The sequence below is a fragment of the Notamacropus eugenii genome, chromosome 4 (assembly GCF_028372415.1).
Source record: "Notamacropus eugenii isolate mMacEug1 chromosome 4, mMacEug1.pri_v2, whole genome shotgun sequence".
In the NCBI taxonomy this organism is placed as follows: Eukaryota; Metazoa; Chordata; class Mammalia; order Diprotodontia; family Macropodidae; genus Notamacropus; species Notamacropus eugenii.
The window spans coordinates 182,342,688-182,369,665 of record NC_092875.1 but is presented as its reverse complement, the minus strand read 5'-3'; the positions used below and the strand labels follow the sequence as shown (position 1 = coordinate 182,369,665).

General features: G+C 36.9%; 1 protein-coding gene and 1 pseudogene across 2 annotated transcripts in view; one reads left to right on the top strand and one right to left on the bottom strand.

Annotated features, from left to right (window-relative positions):
• Positions 1–884: 884 nt before the first annotated feature.
• Positions 885–5,272, top strand: LOC140502384 (putative monooxygenase p33MONOX pseudogene; annotated as a pseudogene).
• A 2,478-nt stretch (positions 5,273–7,750) lies between these two features.
• Positions 7,751–26,978, bottom strand: part of SYCP2L (synaptonemal complex protein 2 like) — a 71,074-nt gene continuing 51,846 nt past the window's right edge. The window contains exons 25-35 of one of the 2 annotated variants that reach the window (XM_072603814.1): positions 25,913–26,063; positions 25,146–25,195; positions 22,997–23,120; positions 22,156–22,226; positions 21,904–21,973; positions 19,466–19,573; positions 18,951–19,039; positions 17,139–17,230; positions 14,013–14,112; positions 13,852–13,910; positions 7,751–7,835 (exon numbers count right to left, since the gene is read on the bottom strand). In XM_072603814.1, the coding sequence (XP_072459915.1) occupies positions 7,811–7,835; positions 13,852–13,910; positions 14,013–14,112; positions 17,139–17,230; positions 18,951–19,039; positions 19,466–19,573; positions 21,904–21,973; positions 22,156–22,226; positions 22,997–23,120; positions 25,146–25,195; positions 25,913–26,063 (939 nt within the window). In that variant the 3' untranslated portion in view covers positions 7,751–7,810. The remainder of the gene's footprint in view (positions 7,836–13,851; positions 13,911–14,012; positions 14,113–17,138; positions 17,231–18,950; positions 19,040–19,465; positions 19,574–21,903; positions 21,974–22,155; positions 22,227–22,996; positions 23,121–25,145; positions 25,196–25,912; positions 26,064–26,978) is intronic. The other variant, XM_072603815.1, reaches the window with a different exon arrangement.

The window sequence follows — 26,978 nt, the reverse complement described above, 5'->3', positions numbered from 1 at the left end:
GGGTGGGGAGAGGGGAGAGATGGGGAGAAAATCTGGAACTCAAAATTTTGTGGAAATGAATGTTGAAAACTAAAAATAAATGAACATTGAGTTTAAAAATAAAAATAATAAAATGTTGATTTCTCAAAAAAAAAAAAAATGGCAGTTACCCCACCTGAAAGTGATATCTCCCTGAATCCACCCTCCTCTATTGAACCTCTTCTAGACATTTATACACATTCTACCCATTATCACCTATTGGCACATGTCTTATCCCTCTAATTAGAATGCAAATTTTTTGCATTGAGGGATCATGTCTAGTTTCATGTTTGGAGTCTCCTTAGCCATCTTGATCATCTCTCTGGTCCCCCCCCCCCCCCCCGCCCTTCCCTCATCCACAGGAACCTTGGACTCCACCCTGGGATGCTGCTGGGGTCTCATATGTGAGTGTTAGCCTTATTTTGCTTGGAACCAGTTTCTATGCCTCTTCCAAGCCATCTCCATACCATATCACCCCACACATACCTCATACCCACTTTCCTACCTCCTCTTTACAAAGTAAACTCAAGGGAATGGGCTATCTTGCTTAAGTATTTGCATCCCCAAAAGTTGTTTTTCAGTCATTTTTTTCCAATCATGTCTGACTCTTCATGATCCCATTTGTGGTTTTCTTGTCAATGATACTGGATAAGTGCTTAATAAAAACTTGATCTATCACTATCCAACACAGTGCCTGCAATATAGTGGAAGCCCTCCCTAATTAATACCCCTTAATACTGGTGACTTCCCCCCTGAGATTCTCTTCTACCTACCCTCTATCTTGTAGTCCATAGTTGTTTACATGGTATCTTTCCATTAGAATGTGTGCTCCTCTATTGACAGGGACTGAGTTTTTGGCTTTCGTTATGTCCCCAGTACTAATTGCCTGGCACATGGTGAGTACATTTGACTTAATGACAATAAATGTATTTTGAATTAAATTTTTCAAACAGAAGGATGTGGCAGGAAAAGTCAGGCTGGAATAGGTCTGGGGGTGATGGAAATAAATCAAAGATGACAAAACTAGAATGATGGGCATTGATGACAAACTACCAACTTCACAATTTTTTCAGGAGTTGGCATTCTGATACTGGAAATGGAACACTGTTTTTCCTTTGGAATTAAATGAACCCTGTTTCTGGGCATTAGCAGATGCATTTGACTGAAAGAACAAATGATATCTTCATGCTAAAATTTTTAAACTAGTTTAATTTTGCAGAATACTATTTCCTTTTGCACAGAAATCAAAGTTTTATGAATAAAGGAGTCGTCAACTGGTAGTGGACCCCTGCACTGTTGAAAGATACAAGTTAAATGTCTCTAGTGCATGGTGCCATCAACATCCTCACAGTATGGAAGAAACTCTCTATGTGCCAAAAGGTTTATCTTATACGAGGTAGCTCCAGTTCCTACTTGTGAGATGCAGAGCCTCTGATAAATGCTTGATTTACGTTGCTAATAACTTCAGCTTTGAAAAGTTAGAGGAAACAGCTTAGGGAGTGTTGATCTGTGTCTCCTTCCAACTCAGAACCAGGAAGCATTGGATAATAAATTAGGAATTACAGAAAAAAATAACCATCATCTTAAGATGGATGGGGATGGATAGGGATGATAACTAGATTTCTATTCTATAGATAACTATGATTTCATTGGAATAGGAAATTTCCAGGGGAGGAAAGCATTGCTATCACTGTAGATTGTCACCTTCTCTGAAATGGAGTATTTCAGAGAGTTGCCAAGAACAGTGTCAAACTCAAACCAAAAGGAATCCCTGAGGGGTACTGTTTGACTTAGAAAACTACAAATTAACATTACCTATGTTGTATTGTACTTTTGTTTATTTAGTTAAGCATTTCCTAATTACATTTTAATCTGGTTCAGGAGGTACTCAGGTGTTTAATCCAGTACTAGCACTGGATTAAAATATAATTAGGAAATGTTTAACAAAATAAGTAAAAATATACCATAGATAATATAATATTGTAAAACTAAGTCAATATGCATCCTTATCTGGCAGCTAGTTGGCATTGTGGGTGGAGTACTAGGCCTGCAGTCGGACTCAGGTCCCTATGTTCAAATCTGACCTCAGACATTTATTAGTCTTGTTTCCCCAAGCAAATCACCTGCTTGCTTCAATTCCTTCAGCTGTAAGATGAGCTGGAGAAGAAAATGACAAACCACTTTAATAGGTTTGCCAAGAAAACCCCCAACATGGTCATAAAGAGTCAGACCTGATTGAAAAACCACAAAAAGGGCCCCATTTATATTTTCATTTGATACCACTGTACTGGAACAATGAAATGTTACATAACTTGCCCAGGGTCATGCAGCCAGCAGGCATCAGAGGCTTCACTTGAACTTAAGTCTTCTTGGCAAGTTCTCTATCATCTACACCATACTAAGAATGGAAAGAATGCATTTCAAAAAGTTAAAAAAGACAACTAAGATTCCATGAACTGAAACTCTAAAGCCAACTCAAGAAGACAAGAGAATCTTAAGCATGAAATTATCATGATGCCATCACATAAGATTTAATAAATAATAACAATGATAAGTTGAAATTAGGTAACATTTTACTAGGGAAGAAATATCTCTTTTTTGAGTTCATGTAGTAGGTTTCTGCTGCCAAAATAGTTATTCCACAGCTGTAGAAATTGTGGAGGTAAAAATTAAGCAAAGGTTCAGGAGACAGAAAAATAATTCTGAACTCCAAATGAAGTTTCTGAAAAGATATTATAGAGAAAATTACAACAGATAAAGAAGTAAATTATATTGCATATTACAATTTTACACATTCCTTTAGGCTATGTTTAAGACATTCAACCTGAGCTTCCTTCAATATCATAAAAGTTGAACAAACTTTGTTAAACAGAATCATAATCTCATACGTTCTCTAAAGAAACAAATCTAGTTAAATAGACTCTATAGGTAAACTGAGTTAGATCACAGATTAAACAACATTTAAAGGATCCCCAATGGGCCTATGAAGAGAGATCTACAGCATACCTACCAAGTCAGAATCAAAGGAATCCTTCCTCAAGTCAAATAATTGACCGTAACATATTGAAAACCTGGTCTTTTTCTAGGCTCAAATGCCACTTCCTTTGAGGCTGCCCAGACCAGAGACATTCATTCTCATATTCATTCTCTTTCTCATCAGTTTCTATAGTACCCCCTTTATCAGTGTTCTGCATAGTGTCCTGCACAGAGCAGATCTGGACTGATTCTTCTACTCCATGACTTCTTAACCAAGGCCATGAACTTTAAAAGAAAATTTTGATAACTATATTTCTTTATAATTGGTTTCTTTTGAAACCAATGTATTTTATTATATGTATTTGAAAATGTTATTCTAAGAAAGGGAATCATTGGTTTCACTGGCATGTCAAAAAGGTTCATGAAAAAGCTTAGCTAAAAGCCCTGCTCTCAGCAGAAATATCAAATGTTCTTCAATCCTTCCACAAGATCCATTAAATTTTCATTTGTCCTTAGCATTTATTTCAGTACAATTCAGTTCAATAAGTATTGGGTGTTTGCCGCCGTCCAAGGGGTTAGGGAAACAGTCCTTCCCCAAACGACATTTCACTAAAGACAGAAAACACAAACTGATAAGTTTACAAACATACAAGTACAAAGGATATACAAATCATACACAGAGTAAGATGAAGCAATTTCAGTGGAAGCAGGGGATGCGGAAAAGAACACAACAACTGAGGGATTAGTAAGACAGGTTGGTGCCCTAACTACTGAAAACTTCTGAATTCCAAACTTCTTGGAAGTCTCAAGTGAGACTTTCTCTTCCCACACCCTAACATACCTCCACTCAGATCCTCTTGGGTTTTGGCACTATTTGCATCATATCTGATTCTACCACAGCTTGTGGCTTAGGGAAGGAACAGGACCTAGAACCTTGTTGGTCTCAGCTTCCTGTCCATGCTGGTGCCTTAGGCTATGGATGATCCCTACGTCCCGTTCCTTTTCTCTTCCCTTCTCCCCCACATAAGCCCAGAAGTCAGAACAGCTTCTACATGGGATCTGCCTGGGACTCTGCCGTTTATCACCAGATGCAGAATGTTCCTTTTTGATATCTTTGTCATGTCTGCAAAACTTCCATTAACTTTCACCATAGGAATCAGCTCTGGGTTTTTAACTAGAGAAACTCCTGGATCACAATCTTTTATTGGCATCCAGAGAGCCAGGGGTGCCTGTTACTGAGCACACTACAGGTGGACTTCTAGGCAAGCTATCTCTGCCACATTCATGATTATACCCTAGGGTGGGGAACGTGTGGTCTCGAGGTCACATGTTACCTTCCAGGTCCTTGAATGCAGCCTTTTGACTGAGTCCAAATTTTACAGAACAAATCCTTTTATTAAGGGGATTTGTTCTGTGAAGTTTGGATTCAGTCAAAGGACCTCATTTGAGGACCTAGACGGTCAACATGTGGCCTCAAGGCCACAGGTTCCCCACCTCTGCCTAGAAGATCCCACGCTAATGATTGCTTCTCCATTTGACATGTGATGTAAGGTCCTGTGGGAAAAGACACTCATCTTAAATTGTAAGTACCAGAAACTTTGCAAGGTTGAGGAAGGAGAAACTAATTTGCATTCTCCTACCATAACCCTTCAGCTTCCAGTGACTATGAGAACAAGGTGAGTGTCAAGGCTAAGGGCATCATCATGAATTCTCCTATTACAAAACACACACAAGGGCAGCAGGCAGGGCTGAGCAATGCTGAATGGGTTCCTCTGTAAAGTCTTTGCCACAGAAGAAACCAAGTACCATCATGCAGCAGAGGTTCTTCACAAATTAAAGTTACAAAATGGAGAGATTTAAAAAGAGAGACTGACTACTTCAGACCAATCCACTCCAAATAGCACATCCCACTCTTTTCCCAAGCAAAGATTCAGATTGGTTTACTTAACAATGTTTTACTTCCTTACCTGACCCAGACATTAGCATTATGGATTCCAGAAGTGGAGATAGAGAATCTCATCTACAAAAAATGGAGCTTTGGGGACCAAGAACGCTGCAGAAATACAACTTGGGTTTGAATGTGTACTCCTACAGAGATACTCAGAAGCCATAATCAATAAAACTCAGGTGGATTCAGACAACCAGAACTGCAGAGAACTCAGCCTTCAAACCACCCAAGATGGAGATCTGAGTGACTAAAGGAAAGATACAACCTCCATGGGCCTGTAACCTCAAACTGAGCAATAGAAAATGACTGCTACAGGCTTCTAAAGTCCCCTTTTCACATGGGCAAAATTGCTCTTCCTAATGACTGACTCTTGTGTAGAGAGGATCACACACACGTTTCCTGCTTCCCATATACCTTGGCAGAGAAAAGAGGTTGTCCATTCACAATTCTGTTGGGAATATGCCTAGGGAGCTGGTGATTGTCTCTTTAAATATTTGTGGCAAAACTTGAATCTTTCCAATATAGGAAGATGTATTTTTCAAGGACTCAAAGCTGGTCTGAACAACTTACCAAAGTACAGTCTACCAGAGCCAACTACTGATCTACAGAACTAGATTTCAAGGGGTAAGAAGAAAAATTAAATCTAAATAGAATTTGTTTTACACAATTATCCAAGCTCTTGAAAAAGTCTTAAGTGAAATTAGTAAAAAGAATAATTTCATTTCAATGTTTAATGAAACTGCAGATTAGTTACATATAGAGTACAAAGAATAGTCTATAAATGTTTTTTAAAAAGGGGGAAGTTCTCTCAACTAGTAACAAATTATTCAAAGTAATATTAAATATATCGATACTATAAAGATCAAACTACAGATTATAATGTGGCATTTTAAGCAGTGGGTGGAGGCAATGTTGTTTATTAGGAAGATTTGAAAACAATTTGACTTTCAAATACATGACTCAAAAGAAGTATAAAAATGTAAACAGGAAAGAGAAATCATAAGGGATTCAACAAGGTTAAACTGTTTACATTCCTTCATGCTAGAGTACTTGTAATTCCCAAAATCTTTCTCTTTATGAAGGTAATTAGAAGGAATATGTATATAGACAGTTGGGCACAAGTGTGAGTTGAATATGATGGAATGATTAAAAAATAAAATTGGGATAAGAAAGAAGAATTAACTGAGAAAAGGGGAAAGGGAAAGGTAGAATGGGGTAAATTATCTCACATGAAAGAGCTTTTATAGTGGAGGGGAAGATAGGGAGCATGCGAACCTTACTCTCACTAGAACTGGTTCAAAAAGGGAATAAAACACACATTCACCTGAGTATAGAAATCTATAGTACCCTACAGGAAAGTAGGAGGAGAAGAAAATGGGGGTGGGGCATTGACAGGAGGGGTCAGATTGGGGAAGATAAAAGTCAAAAGCAAAACACTTTTAAGAGAAAGTAGGATGGCTGAACAAGTTGTGGTATTATGAATGTAATGGAATACTATTGTGCTATATGAAGGGATGAGCAGGATGCTCTCAGAAAAAATCTGGAAAAACTTAAATAAACTGATGTAAAATGAAATGAGGAAAACATTGTACACAGTAAGAGCAATATTGTATGATGATCAACTATGAATTACTTAGCTATTCTCAGTAATTCAGTGATCCAAGATGATTCTGAAGGACTTATGATGAAACATACTATCCATCTCCAGAGAAAAAACTGATGGAGTCTGAACGCAGATCAAAGCATACCTTTTCTTTGCTTGCTGTTTCTCGTGTTTTTCTTTTTGGTCTACTTTTTTCACAAAATGGAAATGTGCATGACTGCATATCAAATGGTTTGCCTCCTATTGAGGGAGGGAGAGAATTTGGAATTCAAATTTTTTTTAATGAATGTTAAAAACTATTTTATGTCACTGGGGAAAAATAAAATATTAAATTTTTAAAAAGAAATATTTGAAGTCAGAATTTTAGTTAGCATTCCGTGAGCTTCTTCAAAATAGCAGCTATCTTTGGCCTTCCTTTGTTCCCCTGTTGTTTGGCACAGTGCTTGGCACCATATTTATTGTGGCTCAGTCTTTTTTCAGCAGTACTGGACTCCTTGTGACCCTCTTTGGGGTTTTCTTGCAAAGATACTGAAGTTGTTTGCCATTTCCTTTTCCAGTTCATTTTTACAGATGAGGTAACTGATGCAAATAGGATTAAATGAGGTCACACAGCTACTATCCAATTAATGTTTTGCCATTAGGAAAATTCAAATACTCAACTACGTACATGATTTCATGTGTTCAGTTTTCACAGAAACTTTATATAGCCTCCATTTTTTAAATCTATCTTTTTTCCTATTTTGAAGATTACTTGGTTTCATCATATCAGTTTTTAAGAGTCAAAGCACACCTGCTGGGGAAAATTATTCCAATCTAGATGAGAACCTTTCTGAAATCTAGAACCTCATCTTTTCCATCTTACTTTTCCTTCATTTTTTCCCAAAATTAAAAGGTTTAATTTTACCTCCAAAACAAATTTTAAGACAAGATGGATGAAATTAAGAGCAATGGAAAAAGGAAAAAATAACTTTGGCAAGAGGAAGGACTTTTTAAATTACTCATTGCTTCGATTGAATGTTTTAGAATTCTTAAAGTTGTTAACTATCTGAACATTCTTTCTTCCAACCAAAACTTAACCCCAAAGCAGGGCTTTTCTGAACAAGTACCTAAAAAAATCCAGTTTCAAGCTAGTGCAATATTTTATGTTCAGTTCTAATTCAAATAACTCAGTGATGGAAACAGAACAGCATGGTTTCAACAACAGCTGCAACGTCAGTACATCATTTATTTAGTCAAAGACAAAAGAGTGAGCAATCCATCTTCATTCATGTTTTCCTCAGGTGGTTTAGACTGGGATAGGAGAGAAAACACAGATACAGTGAGTGAAGTCTGACTTGAAGCTGTCCTCCCCCAGCTCCCCCTAAGAATGATATCCCCTTGCGGAAGGACACACCACAAGGTCAATGAGAAGTTACTGACCTGCTACGGAGTGGGAACATCTATAATAGTGTAGTCTTTCCCCTTTCCTTTTGGGTCTATTCAGAATATCCTATTCTGAGTCTATTTCCTTCTAAATCCCATTTAAGGATTCAGTTCAAACTTATACATTGCAGTTACACATTTAAAAAACTTCCAACACATATAGCTATAGAAGTCCTCTTGCAAGAATTGCCACAAATTTCTTGAAGACAAATAGAATTGGGCTCTTCCAATAGCATATGTGACCAAGTTCTATTTATTTCCAAATCTAAAAGTCTGTCTTCCAATTGGAAAGGAAGCTTTTCCTTATCCTCCTTAATTCTACTCCCTTTACAATTTATCCAATATATACCATTATCCCTTCCACATCAGGACTTTTCCCATCATAGTTTCCTTATATCAAGGGTTGACATAAGAAGTTAAATGGAAATTGGGGAGGGGGGGAAGCCCCAGATGACACACAAAGACCAGCAGATGACATAAATTTTATGATAAAATAAAAACACCTCATAAAAGAAAAAGAAAAAATTCAGACTTCTGCTCTTATACGATGGGAGAGCCAAAAGATTTGGTGAGAAATTTCCAGATTGAGGTGGCCCAACTCCCCTAATCCCCTCTATCTGGAAAGGATAACTGTAGCTTGTATGAACATATAGTTGTTTGCACATCATCTCCCCCTTTCGATTGTGAGCTCCTTGAGAGCAGAACTGTCATTCCCCAGTGCTTAGTACAGTGTCTGAAATATAGTAGGCACTTAATAAATGTCAACTGACCAGAATAAGTAAGTGTTATAAAAAATCAAGGAGTATATTGAAAGACAGTGAAGTGTAGTAAAAATGGGGATTAGTTTTGAAGTCAAAGGACCCAAGTTTTAGTCCTGGCTCAAAGGTCACCTACTAACTGTGTGGCCATAGATTGTCACTTCACCAGAGCTTCGGTTTCCTTGTCTTAAAAAAAATGGAAATAAAAATACTGCACTACCTCTCTCACAGGGCTAGGGGGAGGAAAGCATTTTGTAGCACTTTAAGGTGCTACAAAAATATCATGTGTGTGTATGGAGTTGTATATAAAACATCCTTGAATGCTTCAAGGGTTGAGTTTATACACCTCAATGAAGAGGTGGAACATTCTGGCTGCTGATACTAGAGGAGATAGAGAATCCTAGGTCCGTTTAGAGCTAAAGGGACCTTAGAAGTCATTGAATCTAACCACCTCATTGTACAGATATAGAAAATGAGGTATAGTTAGGTTAAGTGTTCAGGGTCACAAAGGAAGTGGCAGTACTGGAGTGCTAACCACAGATCATGGATTCCAAGCTGGAAGATGCCTTAAAGGTCATCAAGACCAGCCCCCTCATTTTACAGGTGAGAAAACTGAGGCTAGCAGAAGTTCGGTGATTTGCCCAGGGTTGTACATAGTTGATAAATGACTAAGGTAGATTTTGAACTCAGGTTTTCTGACTCCAAATCCAATGTCTCCACTATTGTACTACACTGCTTCCCAAACACAAAAGCCAAAAAGAACAAAATACCTAATTCATACTCTTGAAGAACTATACTTGATTAAGGAAGGTAGAATGGGAAAGTCCTGCTACTCATAGCAGCAAAGTAGAATGTTAAATAGAGAATATATAAGCCATTATTCAGTGCCTTCAGTGTCTTAAGTCCAGGCTACTATTCCTAGGAATTGTCAAGAAAAGAAAAAAGAACATGGAAAGGAGCTTCAGCTGAAGTTTCCCCCATTGCTAGACTATGGGTTGAATCACTTTGCATTTTACCACTTCACTCCTTGGGGAAAAAAAATTCATATCCCCAAACAAAGCAATTTATGTACCTATCCTAGAGATACAACATAAAAGTGGTTTTGGTTTTTCTTAATATGGTTGAATGAAGCAGAGCCTGGAAAAAATTGGCAGTCTCATTTTCTGGACTCACCATCAGTTATTACACTGACACCAACTACCAGAACATGGAGTATTATAACTAGCTGAAATTGACTAAAAACCTCAGGATAAGTATGGTTTCAACTGATTTTTAAAAGTATCTTGTCTAGAAATAACCATTTTAGTAGTCCAGAACTCCAATATTGTCAGATATTCAAATCTTGAATCTATCCTGAGGATTAGTGTCTCCAGAAGGGAGAATTTCTGAATCTTCATTAAAATAATTCTTAGAAAAACAGACTTCACTACATCTCCCCAAGATAGCATTTTCCTGTCTTAATTTGGGGAAAACTGGACATTTCAATAAAAGCTTGTATATTTCTATCCACATACAGAGAAAGAACTATAAAATCTGGATGCAAAGCATTCTATTTTCACTTGTTTTTTCTTTCTTGTGGTTTTTTTCCCTTTCATTCTGATTCTTCTTTCACAACAGGACTAGTGTGGAAATGTTTACTATGATTGTACATATATAACCAAAAAAAGGGAATGGCTGTTGTGTTTTTCAGAGGCTTTTTTGCATTTATGGAAATAGTCATATGATTTGTGTTGTGGTCAGTTATGCTCACGGTATTCCTAGTGTTGAACCAGTCCTGCACTTCTGGTGTGGATCTCACCTGGTCATGCTGTATGATCTTTGTGATATGTTGCTGTAATATCACTGGCAGTATTTTGATAAAGTTTTTTGCATCAATATTCAACAACAAGAAGCTTGTGCATTCATTTGTTTCCACTGGATATATTTATCTGTGCTAGGGCCGGAACTAATCAAGTTAGACACATCTGATCCTAATCTCCTAGTAACCTGCTATGAAAATGATGGAAAACAGGCTATATATGTCATAGAATGCTTAGAGCCAAAGCTAAATTTTTCTAGGAGCACTGAATAAGGAAGTCCTGAGGACTACAAGTTGGGACAGAGTGGTATTAGTGGGACAATGCCTCCTTCCAGCAGTTAAGGCATTCTGAAACCCCACAGGGAACTTGGGCCAGGTAAGGAATGAGAATGAAAGAAAAAAAATGTTTATTATTAGATGAACTGAACAAATAGCTGACAAGTTCATTATCAAAATAAAATAGTGCCAAGTTTCTCAAGACTAAAAAGCTAGTACTTCCAAGAGAGCTTTGATTCAGGCTTTTGAGCTTTACAAAAAGATAGACAGATATAGATAGATATCAATATAGATAAAATATAGAAATGGGTATAGATACATACAGATACATACATATAGTTTATGTAGATATATAAACTCTAAATATAGCTATCAACATAGATAAGTTATAGCTATGGATGGTTAGATATTAACATAGATAAGATATAGATAAAATATATAGAAAGATATCAATATAGATAAAATATAGATATAAACATGGAGAAATATTGATATAGATAAAATGTAGATATAAATAGATATTAGTATAGATAAAGTATAGCTATAGATAGATAAATTCTATAACTTGAGTTTCACAACAATCCTGTGAGAAAAGTGCTATTATTAACCCCATTTTATGGAAGAAGAAAATAGGGCTGGGAGAAGTAACTTGCCCGGGGTCCTAAAGACAAATATCGAAGGCAGGGCTTCAACTCAGGTTTTCATGACTGCAAGGTCAATGTTCTATCCATTAGCTGCCTGAAGAAAATGTCTTTCAAGATACACCAAAGAAGAGAAAACTATTGGCACTGAGACCTAATAATAGTTTTTTAAATATGTGACAACTATGAGCAAATATACTTTGAAGCACTTCAAGAAACTGTAAATGGTTATGCAAAGGGTTTTTGTTCATTTTCTTTTCTTTAATAAAAAAGATGGCAAGAACACTCAGCGATAATAGGGCAGAAATGGGGGCAAGGACATGGAAACACAAGGCTTGGATTCACTTCACCAGTGTATATCATCAAATTTAAGATTTTTTAACTTTTGCTAGTGGAAAGGAAAAGTGCTATGAAAGGACAGAGCCCTAAGATCTCAGGGTTGGAAGGAGCCTCAGGGGCCATCCAGTCCAACCCATGTCTGACCAACATAATGTGCATGCTGTCCACTAGCCTTTGTTCCAAGAATTCCAAGGACTGGGAACGTAATTCCTCCTGAGACAGTCCATTCTGTTTGTCAAGAAATCTAGCCTAGAAACCTCCCTAGGAATTGCAACTTGTGTTGAAGGGTTTTGTGTCTAGCTGTATTTTGTTTATGTTATTTGTACTGATATCTTTTGGTTTTACTGGCCTTTTTTCCCCATTATTTCCCCTTCCCCTTTACCTGTACCCAGAGAGACATTTAACAAAGAATAAAAAAATTATGGGGGTAGGGGAAAGTAGTTCAGCAAAACCATCGTATGTGTTTGTCAATATATATAATATTCCACACTCATAGTCTCCCACCTCTGTAAAAGAAAGTTAAGAGTTTTATATAGTACAATTTAGAGTTGTTGTTCAGTTGTGTCCAACTCTTTGTGACCACATTTGGGGGTTTCTTGGCAAAGATACTGGAGTGATTTTCCATTTCCTTCTCCAGTTCATTTTATAGATGAGGAAACTAAGGCAAACAGGGTTAAGTGACTTGCCCAGGATGACACAGCTAGTAAGTGTCTGAGATCAGATTTGAACTCAGGAAGATGAGTCTTCCTGACTCCAGACTCAGCACTATGAGCTTTGTCCAAACATGTATATAGACTATTTCAGGGGTTTGTAGGTCCTCCCTTAATGGAAGTCTTCAAAGGTAAAGCCAGAAAACCACTTGTCAGTTATACTAAAGAAGGGATTCTCATCTACCCCATGCCTGAGCCTAATGGCTTTTGAGCTCCCTCCTCAAGTGACAGTCTGCAGCTCTTTCCTGTACTAACCCTTTGGGATAGAAGTTGGGAATGCATGGGTGGCAGGGCTTAATCTGGATAAACACTCATTTGCCTTTTCTGAAAACACACTGACAGAAAGGAAAGGAGGCAAAGAAACATTCTAGAGAGGAAAGGAAACCCTTTGTGAGCTTAATAAATGCATAGTGGAGACTGTCCAAAAACATAGAACTAAGAATCAACTGTGTTCTCAAAGACTAAAAATCTGAACATGATAACTGAGTAATTTTAAACCTTTAACTTTAAGGTTTTCAGACTGGCAAACTAAATTCATATTCTATTTTGACATTTGGCAAGTTGAGTTTAGTACGTCTTCCCTCCTTGGGGAGGGACAATGAACCAAAATAGAAAGAACAGGTGATACAAGGGTGGTTAATCTGAATAACTACTATCCTGTGATGAGCCAAGAAAGTGTACTGGTTAGAGCCAACATATCATATTCCCAGCCTGGTCCAAACCAGATTAAAATGTAATTGGAAATTTTTATTTAACAAAATAAGTAAAAACACAATACAATGCATATAGTGTTAATTTGTGGTTTTTTATGTCAACAGGTTGCCTGCAGAGATGTTGTCTATTTGAGTTTGACATCACTGGTATATTGCACTACACTTGGAGTTAGGAAGACCTAGATTCAGATCCTACCCTAAGACACTTACTAACTGTACATGATCCTGGGCAAATTAATTAATGATGATAGTTAGCACAAATACAATGCTTTCAGGTTTGCAAAACATTTTACAAATATTCTCATTTTATACTCAAAACAATCCAGAGAGATGTTATTATTACCCCCATTTTACAGTTCAGGAAACGGAGATAGAGGTTGTGACTTGGCCAAGGTCACACAGCTAAAGTCTGAGACCAGATTTGAACTCCGAACTTCTATCTCCAGACCTGACTTCAGATCCAAACTCAAGGACACGCTCCAGAACCAGCCTTCTACGTATCATGCCATCTAACTGCCGTGGCAGCTTTGTCTTTCCCCTCTCTGTGTCTCAGTTTCCTCATCTGTAAAATGAGGTGGATGGATTTGATGGCAGCTAAGGTCCCTTCCAGTCACTGTCCCCAAAAGAATGCTTTAACAAAAATAAGTACCTCTGCATTTGCAGGTCACAGAATGAATTTAGTTTGGTGGATTGTTCCTTCCAAACGTCCTAAAATTGATTCAGAGAAGAAAAAGTCGCTACTTATTATTACTTTGCCCTACAACATAAGCAGATAGAGTCCAGAGAAGAGGAAGACAAGCCAGAACTTACCAAGATTTCCTTCTCAAGATCTTTCAGAGCTTGAACATCCTTCTTAAAGTTGTCTAGTTCTTGAAGAATGCTCTTATGGAACTGTTCCATCTTATCTAGTCTAATTTGTGTGAAAAAAAAATCACAAAATTAGTTATCTGAGGAGTTCGTACACCACAATAATAAAGCCTACTCTTCCTACTGTAAGAGAGAGTTCCAATGCAGCAGGTCCCCCCCGCCACTTGCGTTAGACATTTTTTGGTTTGCCATAAAGGTCATATGAGATTTTCTAGCCACCTCATATACCCTGAAAGTTACCTACAAATAGAGCATTTTGACATTGGGCCAATCATTTTCAGAAGCTCAGCTTTTCATGAAGTGATGTTTCTTCCTAAATTCAAAAGAAGTGGATACCTCAAAACATCTGATTGAGGAGAGTCAGTGGGGAAAAGTGGTTTACAACAGTAAGACTACAAAAGAGAGTAATGCTATTGAAGCTCCTGGGCCAGAGACAGCACTCCTCTGAGCAGTTCCACTCCCAAATTATTTGTTCATTTATATCCTTCTCTAACTTCATGGCCTCCAAATTTCATGACATCACTAGGTGTATTTGGGCATTGAACATTTAACGTCCTGTTATCAAAACTCCAGTTCTCCGTCAGATTTCTCTTAGTAGCTGTTCTCTCCTCCCCTGCTCTATCACCATTTAAAAACTTTTTTATCCCTGTAGAAAGGGAATTGTAGGATGTATAAAGAAGATGGGCTTGATACATGGCAAGATCAAGGAATCAAAGGTGGACAACCAGAGTACTTATCAGTTACCCTTTAAATGCTATGAAAAGAGCTTCTAGCAAATTGGATGGATTCCAAATGTCTGAGAGTTGCACAGGATTTGTGGGAATGGATAGATTGAAATCTGCATCGCTGGAATAAACTCCCAATTTGATGGTAGATCATTTGAATATATGAGAGAAAGGGAAATAGAAGCAGTTTCACACTTTAAAAAAAAGCCTATCTACTAAAAACCTTCTGTTAATCTGCTTAGTAAGAGTGTTGTCTTTACTTTGTACCTTTGCAACATCTGTAGAATACACCCCCTTCTCTCCTCTAGCACTGCTACCACTGCAGTGGAAGCTGTCATCGTGATCTATTGCAACAGCCTGATGGTGGCTCTGCCTGCCTCAGGTCCCTCCTAGATCCACTTAACATTCAAACTTCTCTTCCTAAAGTGCACATCTGACCCTATTATTTCCTATTCGATAAAGTCCGTCAGTTTCAATCATAAGGATCAAACATCAAATCCTCTCTCTTTGGGACCCTCCTTGCCTGCTAGTCCTATTGTGCCTTCCTTTTCTTTCCTCTGTGATCCAGTGACAGTGGCCTCCTTTCTTCTCCTTATGCAAGAAGCTCCATCTACTGATTGTCCCCCATGCCTGGAATTCTCTCTCTCTCTCATTTCAACCTTCTAAGCTTCCCTGGCTTTCTTCTTTCCTCTTTAATGCTAGTGCCTGCCTCTGAGGTTACCTCCTTATCCTGTACATATATTGTCTTTACATAGCTGTTTGTAGGTTGTCTCCCCCATCAGACTATGAGGACTTTTGAGAGCAGGGACTGGTTTTTGCCTTCCTCTGTATCCTGAGCACTTTGCGCAGGACCTGGCCTATAGCAGGAAATTAGTAAATGCGAGCAGATTGACTGACTTTATTCAGAGCAATTTGTTCTCCCAAATTGTCCCCAGTTGTTCAGTTTTTGCTTTGTTTCAGTATCTAAGCTTGAGAACCTACCATTTATGCAGGAGTCTGAAAACTAAGCATTCCTTTTTTAATCCTTTATTGACTCCCGATAGCTTTTTATGTTAAAACATTGAGCCCTTCCTCTAAAAGAATAAATGAACGAAAACATATTTAGTATCTCCTGTATGGTGGGGATAGTAATTCAAACAACCATGTTCATTTTAATGAGAATGCTATATAAATGGTAATTAGAGTTCAGGATAGAGGAAGGACAAGGCTTGGAAATGAAACAGCATGGTGACCAAGTTCCACATGAGTGAAATCTCACCTGTCAGAGCTCAGGTTCATGGGGCATGGTCTGATTAGGGTTAGGAGGAAGAAGATGGCCAGAAGGTAGGTGACATTATTTGGAAAAGGCTACAGATTCTTATCTAACAGTCCTATACTAGAAAACAGGAAAGCTGTATTCCAGAAGCACATTGATCACTTTATGGGATGCTATGTAAGCCAGTTAACTTCGATGTCTCAGTTTCCCCAACAGTAAAATGAAGACTATCATCCTTGCTCTACCTATTTTGTATGACTTTTATTAAAGTGACAAAACATGAAAGCTCTCTAAAAAAAAAGAACCAAAAGCATTATTCAAATATTACCAAACTCAACACTTAGAAAGGAAACCTCCCTATTACCCCTTCTGTCTCATGCCATTGTGTGCCATTCTCCTCCTGCTCTCTTCAATATACCATAGCTGTTCTATTATCTTTGTTTTTTTTAAGGTCATCTCCAGAAAAACATGTAAGGGCTCTGATGGAGCTGGTTTATCAGCAATGTAGACCACAACCTATCCATCCTGTCCAACTCTTATCCATCTTCAGGCCAGAAACAACAATTTCTTTTCAATTTTATAAATTTTATTGATATGTTTTTTACATTGCCTACATTTCCCAACATAATCCCCTCTATGCTTCCTATCCCAGAGAGTCGTCATTTGTAAAGCTAGCAATAGGACCAGTGATTTCATTGATATAGGAATTCTTGGAGGAGGAAATTCTCTTTGCCAATGCACCTTGACACCCCCTCTGCAATTTGTAGTTCTTGAAAGAGGAACACTGAGAAGTTCAAAGACTTGCCCAGGGTCACACAGACAGGGTAATGTTAAAGTCTGGGCATGAAAGAAAAGGGAGGGAAGTAAGAGAAAGAGAAAAAGAAAAAGAAAAAGAAGTAAGAGAAAAACAAAAGGGGGAGGAGGAATGAGAAAAGGAGAAGAAAGATAAATGTGACTACTACCATGTGGTAGAGATAGGGTAAGTTTCTTAAGGTCACAGATTTCTTCAATTTGCCTTCAGTCTCTATATCATTTAATATAGTAGCCACTGCTCTCATAATGATCTTGTTCAACTTAATGAATACTTACCTACATTGATGTATCTGGTTTAAAAGCATGGTTAACTTCTCAGATGCTTTCGTAGCATTTTGGAAACAAATGTCTTTTTTCTCATTCCTGGACTGAATTATAACCAAAAGGGCTGATTAGATTTACATCATATAGTTTTTCTTTATTGAAAAGGAGGATTCTGGGACAGAGGGAAGGTGGAGGGATTAATGTGGAAACTGATCAATAGAAATGTTTTAAAAAAACAAAACAAAACAAAACAAAACCAAAAAGCTAGGCAAGATATGACCAAGAGCACTATATTTTCATTTAAAGGGATGGTGCCAGAATGATTATTGATAGCACGTTGATTAGTGAAGACAAGAACAATACATGGCAACAGAAGACTCACGTTCACTTTACTAGCACAAGTTGTCAAAGACCATACTCAATCTTGACTTATACAATTTTCTTAGAGTGGTAGCATGTTAACATTGAAAGGGAACTTTGAAAATATTCCCAGTATACCTAGCAAAAATGCTAGCAGCATTCTGAGTTGTTTAAAAAAATGGCAAAGGTTTTCAAAGACTGTTGTAATTGCTAACTAATGTTTTGGCCACATATAGGATGAGGCCAGAAAATTACCTTAACTGTTGCTGTGGACAAGCCCTTTAAGAGGCAATGAAGCATCAAGGACTCCTAGCTAACACTAGTTAGATAACAGCAAACCTTCTATATTTAACCTTTTTTGATCCCTCCAGCTACTACTCCAACTCTACTTTCTAAAATATTTTTTTAATATTGGATCTATTTTGTGTATACTTATTTGTGTATCTATTGTCAGCTCTGCTAGAATATAAGTTCCTTGTAGATAGGAATGGTTTCATTTTTGTCTTTTTATCTTGACCCCTGAAACAATGTCTGAACCATACAAGTGCCTAATAAACACTTGTTGCTTAATTGATTCTATAAGAGCCTGCAAGAAATTGTAGTTATTCATACTGCAAACAGAACATGACATTCCCAGGTGAGCATTTTTTTTTAACAAAGATTCGAGTTGCTTTTATGGTTGATTCCAAGGTTGTCCACTCCTCAGCCTGTCTTTAAACTTGCCTTATAACCATCTTCCCTCAATGACCTTTCTTCTTGTTCTACCACGTCAAGTCTCCTCCTGGAAATCTTATTTTTGTGTTTTGTAATCCTTTTCTTTTCTACCAGCACACAATAATCATCTATTCTTATTAACTTAGTATGACTGCAGTGTCAGTGAGGACATGGACAAAAGTTCATTCATATGGCTCCAGTTAGCTTCATTCTGCAGCCCTCCTAAAACTCAAAAACACCGGTCAGAAGGGGGACTAAGTGATTATGTGTATGGATCAAAGGAAGTCTACTACTCCTTCCCCCTCAAACTCAAGTAACTATTCAATAGACTTGCAGTGAGTACAGAGAATTAGACATTACAAAATAAATTGGAATTGGTCATTGTTCAGTCATTGTAACCTATTCTCTTACTATTTATAATGCATGACTATAAATCTCCACTAAATCTTACTGGAGTATTTCATCATGATACAAAGGTGACCCTGGGCTCTCAAAGGCTGTATCAATGGAACATAATCTTTGGTCATCCTTCCATGTGAGACAGGCTTATAGTGCTGGCCTAGTGAGAGAATGTGCCCCCATCTACCAACTGCCATCTTAGTATAGAGGGGATCAACATTAGATTAGCCAGAAAGTGATGGGTTAATTAGCTGAGACAGCCCATAAATAATTAGAAAGGATTGTGAGTTGTGTCAACGAAGGGAAATCTAGATCCTAATGGATTCACCAAAGTGTCAAAGTCAATATTACCTCAAACTTTTTCTTCAATTCTTTAGTAAAGTTTTCAAAGGTAGAGATGACAGCAGACTCTCCTAGACTATCTGGTATGACCTGTAAGGCTAAGTATTTCTTAGAATAAGTTGAGACACTGTAAAAATTTGCATTAAAAACAATCAAACATTTGCTGAACATCTACTATGTGCCTACTGCATAAAATATCCCCCAAATACAAATCACAACTTACTAATTCAGGGACCAGACAATATTCCAGAGCACTAAAGATGAAGCCTACTACCCACCTCCTGACAGAGAATGGAGGCAAGATGTAGAATGGACATCATTTTTGGACATGGCCTATTTTTTTTTTTGGATTGACTATGTATATTTTTACAAAGGTTTTCTTTTTTGTTTTTTCCAATGTTAGAGGTGGAAAAGAGAAAAAAATAATTTTGTTCATTAAAAAAGTAAATTAAAAAACAAAAATCATCCTTTCTGAACACACAATTAGCATTTTATCTTCAACTTTGCTATATGTACAATGTTACCTTCAGGAACTGGGTTTTCTCCTGGCATTAAGGCAACGGGGGAAAATGGTGCATGGTCCTCTTCTAATTTTTGCTGTTTTGGCTTTATCAAAGTACTATCTGATAAATCTAAAGGCAAAGAAAGCTCCATAAACATCACATTGCCCTAAGCCCAAGTTTTCTCCTTGTTGGAATTTAATAACAAACTGAACAACCCCCAAGACAAAGTGTTGAGCACTACTCATTGCTAGGAAGTTTTTATGCCATGTCAACTGATTCAACGTGACCAAGGGAAATAAAAGCATTTCAGTGATTCCAAAAGAAAACAGAAATATAGAAATTATTTCTCCCCAGAAATGAGAAACACCATGCTTAGCAAAGGTGAAGACTGACAGAACTAGGAGCGTCTGTGTCCTCATCCTAGAACATCTCCTCCCCTCTGCATCTCCCTTCTCTTATTGGTGAGTTCCTCCCTGAATCTCCATTTTGAAGAAGAGTCCTAGGTTATCTATCCTTCATTCTTCTCTGAGTTCTTCTTCTGACTCTATAGATTTTGCCACCACTCCATTCAGTCAGTACATGTCTCCCAGCTTTTCAGATTCTTTTTACGTATTATCTTTCTCTGCTCTTAGCAGGAGGGGGTATCTTTCTTTTTGCTTATATTTGTATCCCTAGTGATCAATGCAGTGTCTGCATAATAACTGCTTGTTAAGTGACTAATAATGTTTTAAAAAATCTTTTTAGGGCCTGTCTTGGGCTAAATCAAAGTAAATAGTTTCTAGTAACTGCTTCATGTTTTCTTTCTATCTCTCCATCTCTTTTTTTTCTCTCCTCAGTTATCTCCTTCTCTTCCCTTAAGAAGTCTACTCTTTTATTGCAGTGACTTACCCAAATATTCTCCCAGACTACACTCCATGCTCTGAATCTCTTCTCCCATTTAAAAATCAGATATATACTCCATTTCCCCAGCCCATCCCCTTTGCTAGTTGGAACCTGTTAAACTGGAGCTTGAAAAATGGAACTCAATACTTAGGCTCTAAAGATGGAGACTCATTGGCCAGATCTCACAGTTTACACTCAAGATTTGATCAATGTAGAGAGTTCCAAATGAGGAACTCCCCCTCTTCCCATGCAGAACAGCACTTTCTCTGTGACCTATAGTCTTAAAGAATTGGCTAGAGCATTGAGAGGTAGAGTGACTTTCCCAGAATCAAATAGAAAGTAAATTTCAGGATGGGACTTGAATTCAAACCAGCTCTTTATTCAGTATACTATACACTGATTCTCCTGGAAAATAATCTATGCTATGCTTTGAATCATGGATTTCAGGTTCTAATTCTGGCTCTATCACTGATGAGCTCTGGGAATAAATTACTGAGAATAAATTACCATTTACTAAAGCTCAGCTAAATGATAACATTAAGGTTGAAATCTTCAGTGTTTCAGAGAGGTTACACAGTGGTTTCCCCACATCCTTCTAGACCAAGCTCCTCAAAGAAAGGGACCAGATATATTCTAGTTTTTCATCTCTCTCCATGTCCCCACTGCCAACTTAGTAAATTAGCAGTGCGATAGAGCAGCCAAAAATGTTTGCATCATCATATAGTAAGAGGCCAGGAGTCCGGCTGGTCCAAAGACTGGAGAATCTCTTAGTATCCCCCCTTCAAGGTACTGTCCTAAGCAGAATGGACCACATCCTAAGGTCCATTAGGATGCAAGGATACATCCTTAGTATCCCAAATATACCTGCTTTCTATGCCATCCTAAGCAGAATGGACTACAAACTGAAGCCAGTTGGCTTTTTTTTTTTGATTTGTGGGGGATTTGGGGGAAGAGATTCCTTGGATTGATTTTAGCCAAATCTTGCTTACTTTTTTAAATGAAAAATAAAGATGATTTATGTTATATCTTTTAAATATGTATTTTAAAATAGGCACTGATGTGTTTTTACAAACGCAGACCTCAATCTTTCTGCTTCTACCATATTCCTCCTTTTCTCCTTGTATTCATACTCCTGAAGTGGTCCTAATAAAAGGTTATTTTTCAAATCAGATGAAAAAAAAGAGAGAGATGACCAGAAATAGAAAGGACTTCAGAAGTCATGTAATCCAAACCTGTCCTTTTACAGATGATCATAGCTTCCAGGAATAAGGAGGTGAAGATTCTACTCCACCCTGCCCTAGTTTACATCTGGAATATCTGATATCTGATCACCATATCTAAGAAATATGTGAATAAGTTGTTAGAGAAAGACAAGAAGGATGAATGGCCTTATGAGTTAGCATCATATGAGGAATCCATTGATAGAACTGAATATATTTAGCCTGAAGAAGATTCAGGGGACAAATGATCGTTGTTTTCAAATATTTGAAAGATTATATTGTGGAAGAGGAGTGAGACTTGTTCTACTTAGCCCCAAAGTGCAGAATTAGGAACAACATGGATCTCACTGATTTTACCTGATACCTCCACATTTTGTGGTTTTCGCTTGAGGATGGTGCTTTCTGTTGAGGATTTGGGAACTGCAGCCTAAAAAAAAATAACAATAATTTAAAATAAAAATAATAATTAAAAACAAAACCCAGAAGCTATGAAACTGTCTTTTTTATATTAAAAATAACAAAAAATAGACCCTATTTCCCCCTAATATTAAGCACATGACTCTACTGAAATACTTCTATTGAGATAAATCAATAATAATTAAATTGTACCATTGATAAATCCTCTGTGCCATGTGAGTACTCTGGGGAAGATACATCACCTAATGGGGATACACTTTGGACTTTGGAGTCAGAGCCAAGAAAGAGAAAGAATAAACAAACATGTTAGGCAATGATTTTAGGCAGTTAATAGGTGGAAAGCTTTCATACATTAACTTGCATTTTAGATAGAGAAAACAATCATTTTGACTATTTTTTAAGGAATTGTTGGCATGCCATTGTTACAGAAGTCAATGGTATTGAGTCTCCATGGATCAGAGTTATGTAGACTATAGAACTGGGGCCACCAAGTGCTACCTGTGCTAATAGTTTGGAATCATTTTACCACCACTGACTTTGCATCAATGTGAATCATATTCTCCTCCTTCCTTTTTTCCCTTCACCCACTTCATTCTTTTCTTTACTTCCCTTTCCCTATTCCCTTTCTTCTTTGCTTATGTCTTAGAGCTGCCAATGGCACCTGTGGATCGTGACAAGTAAAAGCTATGGAGCTTTAATGATGAGAGAAAAGGAGAAAATTCATTTTCACCTTCTTCTACCCAAACTGATCTCAAAGATTAGAATGAAAATGGAGTGCCCTTCTCTCTGCTAAGGATAATGGTGTTATATAAAAGTAAAACTGAATTTCATCCTTTCATTTTCCTAAGATAATCAGAAAATAATATAAAAGGAAAAAAAGCCTCCCTTCCCCTCCTCATCCCAACACACACACACACACACACACACACACACACACACACACACACACACACACACACACACACACACACACACTCCCCAGCAATCCAATTAAGTATAACAAATGAGTAAAATAACAAAGTTGGGGACATACAGGGCTTCTTCTTTGCAGAATCTTCAGGTGTTAGGAAGACTGTGCTACCTTGGAATTTTACCCCAGGCGAGTCTGAGGTTTTTTCATTGTTTTGCCTTGAGATCCTCTTTGCTCCTGGTGTAGCCTAAAGCAGAATTGATTTGATTTTTAAAAATAGCACCTTGATACATTTCATAAACAACAGAATTAATAAGAAGAAGTTGCTTGAACTTTACAGGATCCTTCAAAGTTCCTTAAAAAAGGTTTTAGGTTCCTATAACTTTTTTCAAATAAAATAAATTCCAAAACACACACCAATAACACAAATATCTCATGACTGAATGTTTATCTCAAATTATATCTAGCCCAAAGAATAAAAAAAATAATAAGTATATATGCAGTGACACCTGTAAATTACAATCCTAAACTAATTTTTTTAATGTATTTTATTTTCATGGAATGAAACAACCATTTCCATAAAACAGTGAAATAAAAAAGATGATTGCACATGAACCGCAAATCTACTATGTACAATTTTCTATTCTCTTCAAATACAGTTATCATGTAAATTTCTTTTTTTCCTTTTTTTCTTCCCTCCTTGCCCTCCCCTAGAAATGCCTACCATTAGACACAAATAGGGGTATGTGTTGTGTACATACATACATATATCATATTATGTTATATGTAGATATAAAATTATTTATCATATTTATTATAATATATTAATGTAATATAATAAATACATTTATTCTTATTAGTTATTCATATATTGTTTTATTATTTATTTATGTTTTATTTATTCTATTATTCACTATTATCATTTATAACAAATCTATTAAATTTATTATATATAAAAATAATAAAATATAATTTATTATATTGTGTATATTGTATTATTATATTATGTGTATATAAACAATTATTCCACATACACTTCTATTTATCAGCTCTTTCTCTGAATGCATATAGTATCTTCCTTCACATGTCCCTTAGTTTCAATTTGTGTATTTATAATAGCCAAATCACTCAGTGTCATTATAGGTGGGGAAAGTGATTCTGAACACTAAAACTTACAGGGAAATTAACAATGCACAGATTTTTTTTAAGGCACTGAAATGGTAAAAAGATTTTCCCCAGCAGCACAGTTTGGGTGTTTCCCAATTTCAACCTCAAGGAAATCTCCATGTAGGAAGAACTGTTTTCTGTCTTTTCTTTTACAAAGCATTATTACAGGTAAAATCGAGTATCTCTATGTGAGATTTATGCAATATTCATCGTATTAAGGAATAAAATAGCCTTGATGGTTAGCAAAAATCTGCAAATCTAAAATCAAAGTTCTAGGGAAGGGCACATGAGAAGTCATGCTGTGGGCCAAGAATAACTTTAATGCTGACATCTTTGACACTATCCCTGCAGCACTAATATTGTATTTCTGCTAGCTGCTGTTACCCACTGCCCTCCAATACTCAATCATCCTAATATCAGTGTGTGAAGGGAGCTCCAAAGAAATCCAGCAGATTAATCAACATGTTTCTAAGGATGAGAATATTTGACCCAATCTGGAAAAAAATAGATTAAAAACAGCTTTTGCAATCAATATTAATTTTACTTGTGACACTAAAGTCTATGGAAAGAGTAATTAAACAATCATGTTTGCCTTAAAAAACAGTAAGTAAATTAGGTTGTGGTAAGTATCTGAAAGCGACTCAAATTTTTAATAATATTTCTACTGTAACAGAAGTCCCTGGAGCTATTCAACTGTCAGAATTTCTAACACATTCAAAATCCATTCTAAAAGTGTTTGTTATGAATTCTTCACAGTTTCTGAAAAGGGCAGGTGCTGATTATACACAGATACATGTCTGAATTTTTCATATATTTCTCATCTAAAAAAACCTAAGCTAACTCTAAAAATTCACATACCATAACTTCATTTCCACAGTTATTTCACCTGAACACAAGACCATGGACTTTTCCCACTTTATATTTGATTCATCTGAATGAAATCTAACACTGATTCCACTCTGCTGCTGAGTCCTCTCTTAAGAGCAGCCTTCCCCACTTAGAATGAGAGAACAGGGCTTGTTCTGTCTGTATCCTCAGTAGTCAGCATTGAGTTAAGAATTTAATAAGCGTTTCATTTCTGTTCAATTGGAACACAGCTACTTACTTTGTCCTTTTGATGATCACTGCCACTACTTGAAGGCGACAATGGCAAAACTGAAAAGAAAAACAAGTCTCCAGCACATGGCTTTATTTCCCAAGTAACAGACAAACCCCCATACCCATTACTATGATTCTCTACTACTTAGCACATTCATTTCAAACTACTCTTCCTTTCAGGTAAAGCTATCTGAACCTATCTTTCCAACACAAGTGGGTCCATTCTATTTGAGCTCTACCTTATTGTACATAAACCCTTGTTCCACATTTGTTCTTTCAACTGTCCCTTCTCTCATGCCGTTTGCTCCACCTCTGGAAAACCCACCACTTATCTAAAACCTGTCCATTCTTTAGGGGCAACTAAATTCCCATCTCTTTGTCAAATCCTTTCTTGACTACGATAGCCTTAACTGATTTTTTTTCTCCTCTTCTTAATCAACAAGTATTGATTAAGCAGCTACTATGTGCATATGGCAAAACCAGTTCCTATCCTCAAGGAGCCTACATTCTAATGAGAGAGAGAACATGCAAGCAACTATATTACTTAAAGTTAGGAGCTTGGTGTTACAGGGTGATCATATTATGTTGTTACTATTTCATGTGTTGAACATGCATAAATGGTTAGGGAAGGTAGAGGGCAGGGACCTCATTACAGGCATACGTATCCCCTTATAGTACCTAACACAGTACTGAACACAGAGCAGACACCAAAGAAATACTTGTTACTGACTGCCTTACAGGGGGGTTGTGAGACAGGTAAAATATTAATCTTACCTCTTAATTTACTTCTGACTCTTGGCTTTTTCTGTGTCGAATATGTTTTTAAGTTTTTTCCCTTTTGGCTTTTGTTCCAAGAGCTTCCACTCGTATCACTGCTGGTTTCATCATTGCTTTCAGAAAACAGGTGCTTTCTAAAATCATCAAACTTACAAACAGAGAAATCCAATCTGGAATCTCAGAAAATTATCGCTAATATCTATGTTCTACTAAAACACATCACTACCCTCAAAGTAAGGGCATTAACTTGTTCCAGATGTCTAGAGTCTCTATTTGGTGATGTGTTTATTTGAGGCAATGGGGGACAGGCAAGGGCAGAAGGGAGGGTCAAGAGATACCCCCCTAAAAAGTTTTTAACCAAGTGACTGTTAGTATAAAACATGACTATACAACTAAACTTTAAACACTTGCAACCTTAATGTAATTGCTATATTCTCACTCTTCAACAGGCTGTATGAACAGAGTCTTCAGTTCAAAATTCTGCCTTTTGATGACAAAAAAAAAAAAATCCAAAGTTTAAAAATAACTTTTAGAAGGAAAATACAGTCCTCAATTTTATGGAAAGAGAAAAAGCTATCTGTTCCATTTAGAAGGGTCTTGAAAGCTTTGTACTAGCAATCTTGGCTTCAAGATGTGTTAGCTCTTCATGGCAGAATGAAATCAGGTACTGACCAATCACTTAAACATTTATTAAGCACTTGCCATGTATCAGGCTTTGTGTTAAATGCTGGGAATAAAAAAAAAAAAGAAAAAAGAAACAGTACCTGTCTTCAAGGAGTTTATATTATAATATCTAAATATTATCTAATATCTAAAAGATAATGAATTCCATTTTTGACATATTGGGCTTGAAATGCCTAGAGGCAGGAGTGCTGTTCTGATAAATGAATAACAACCAACAATCCAGAAAAAACTATCTTAATTTGGCAATTAAGAGATCACTGGTAGCTTTCGAAAGGACAATTTCAGTTGAATGATGAGTCTACAAACTAAAATGCAGAGGGCTTATAAGAAAATGAGAAGAGGGGAAATGGGAAATAGAGGCACCAAGTGTAGACAATCT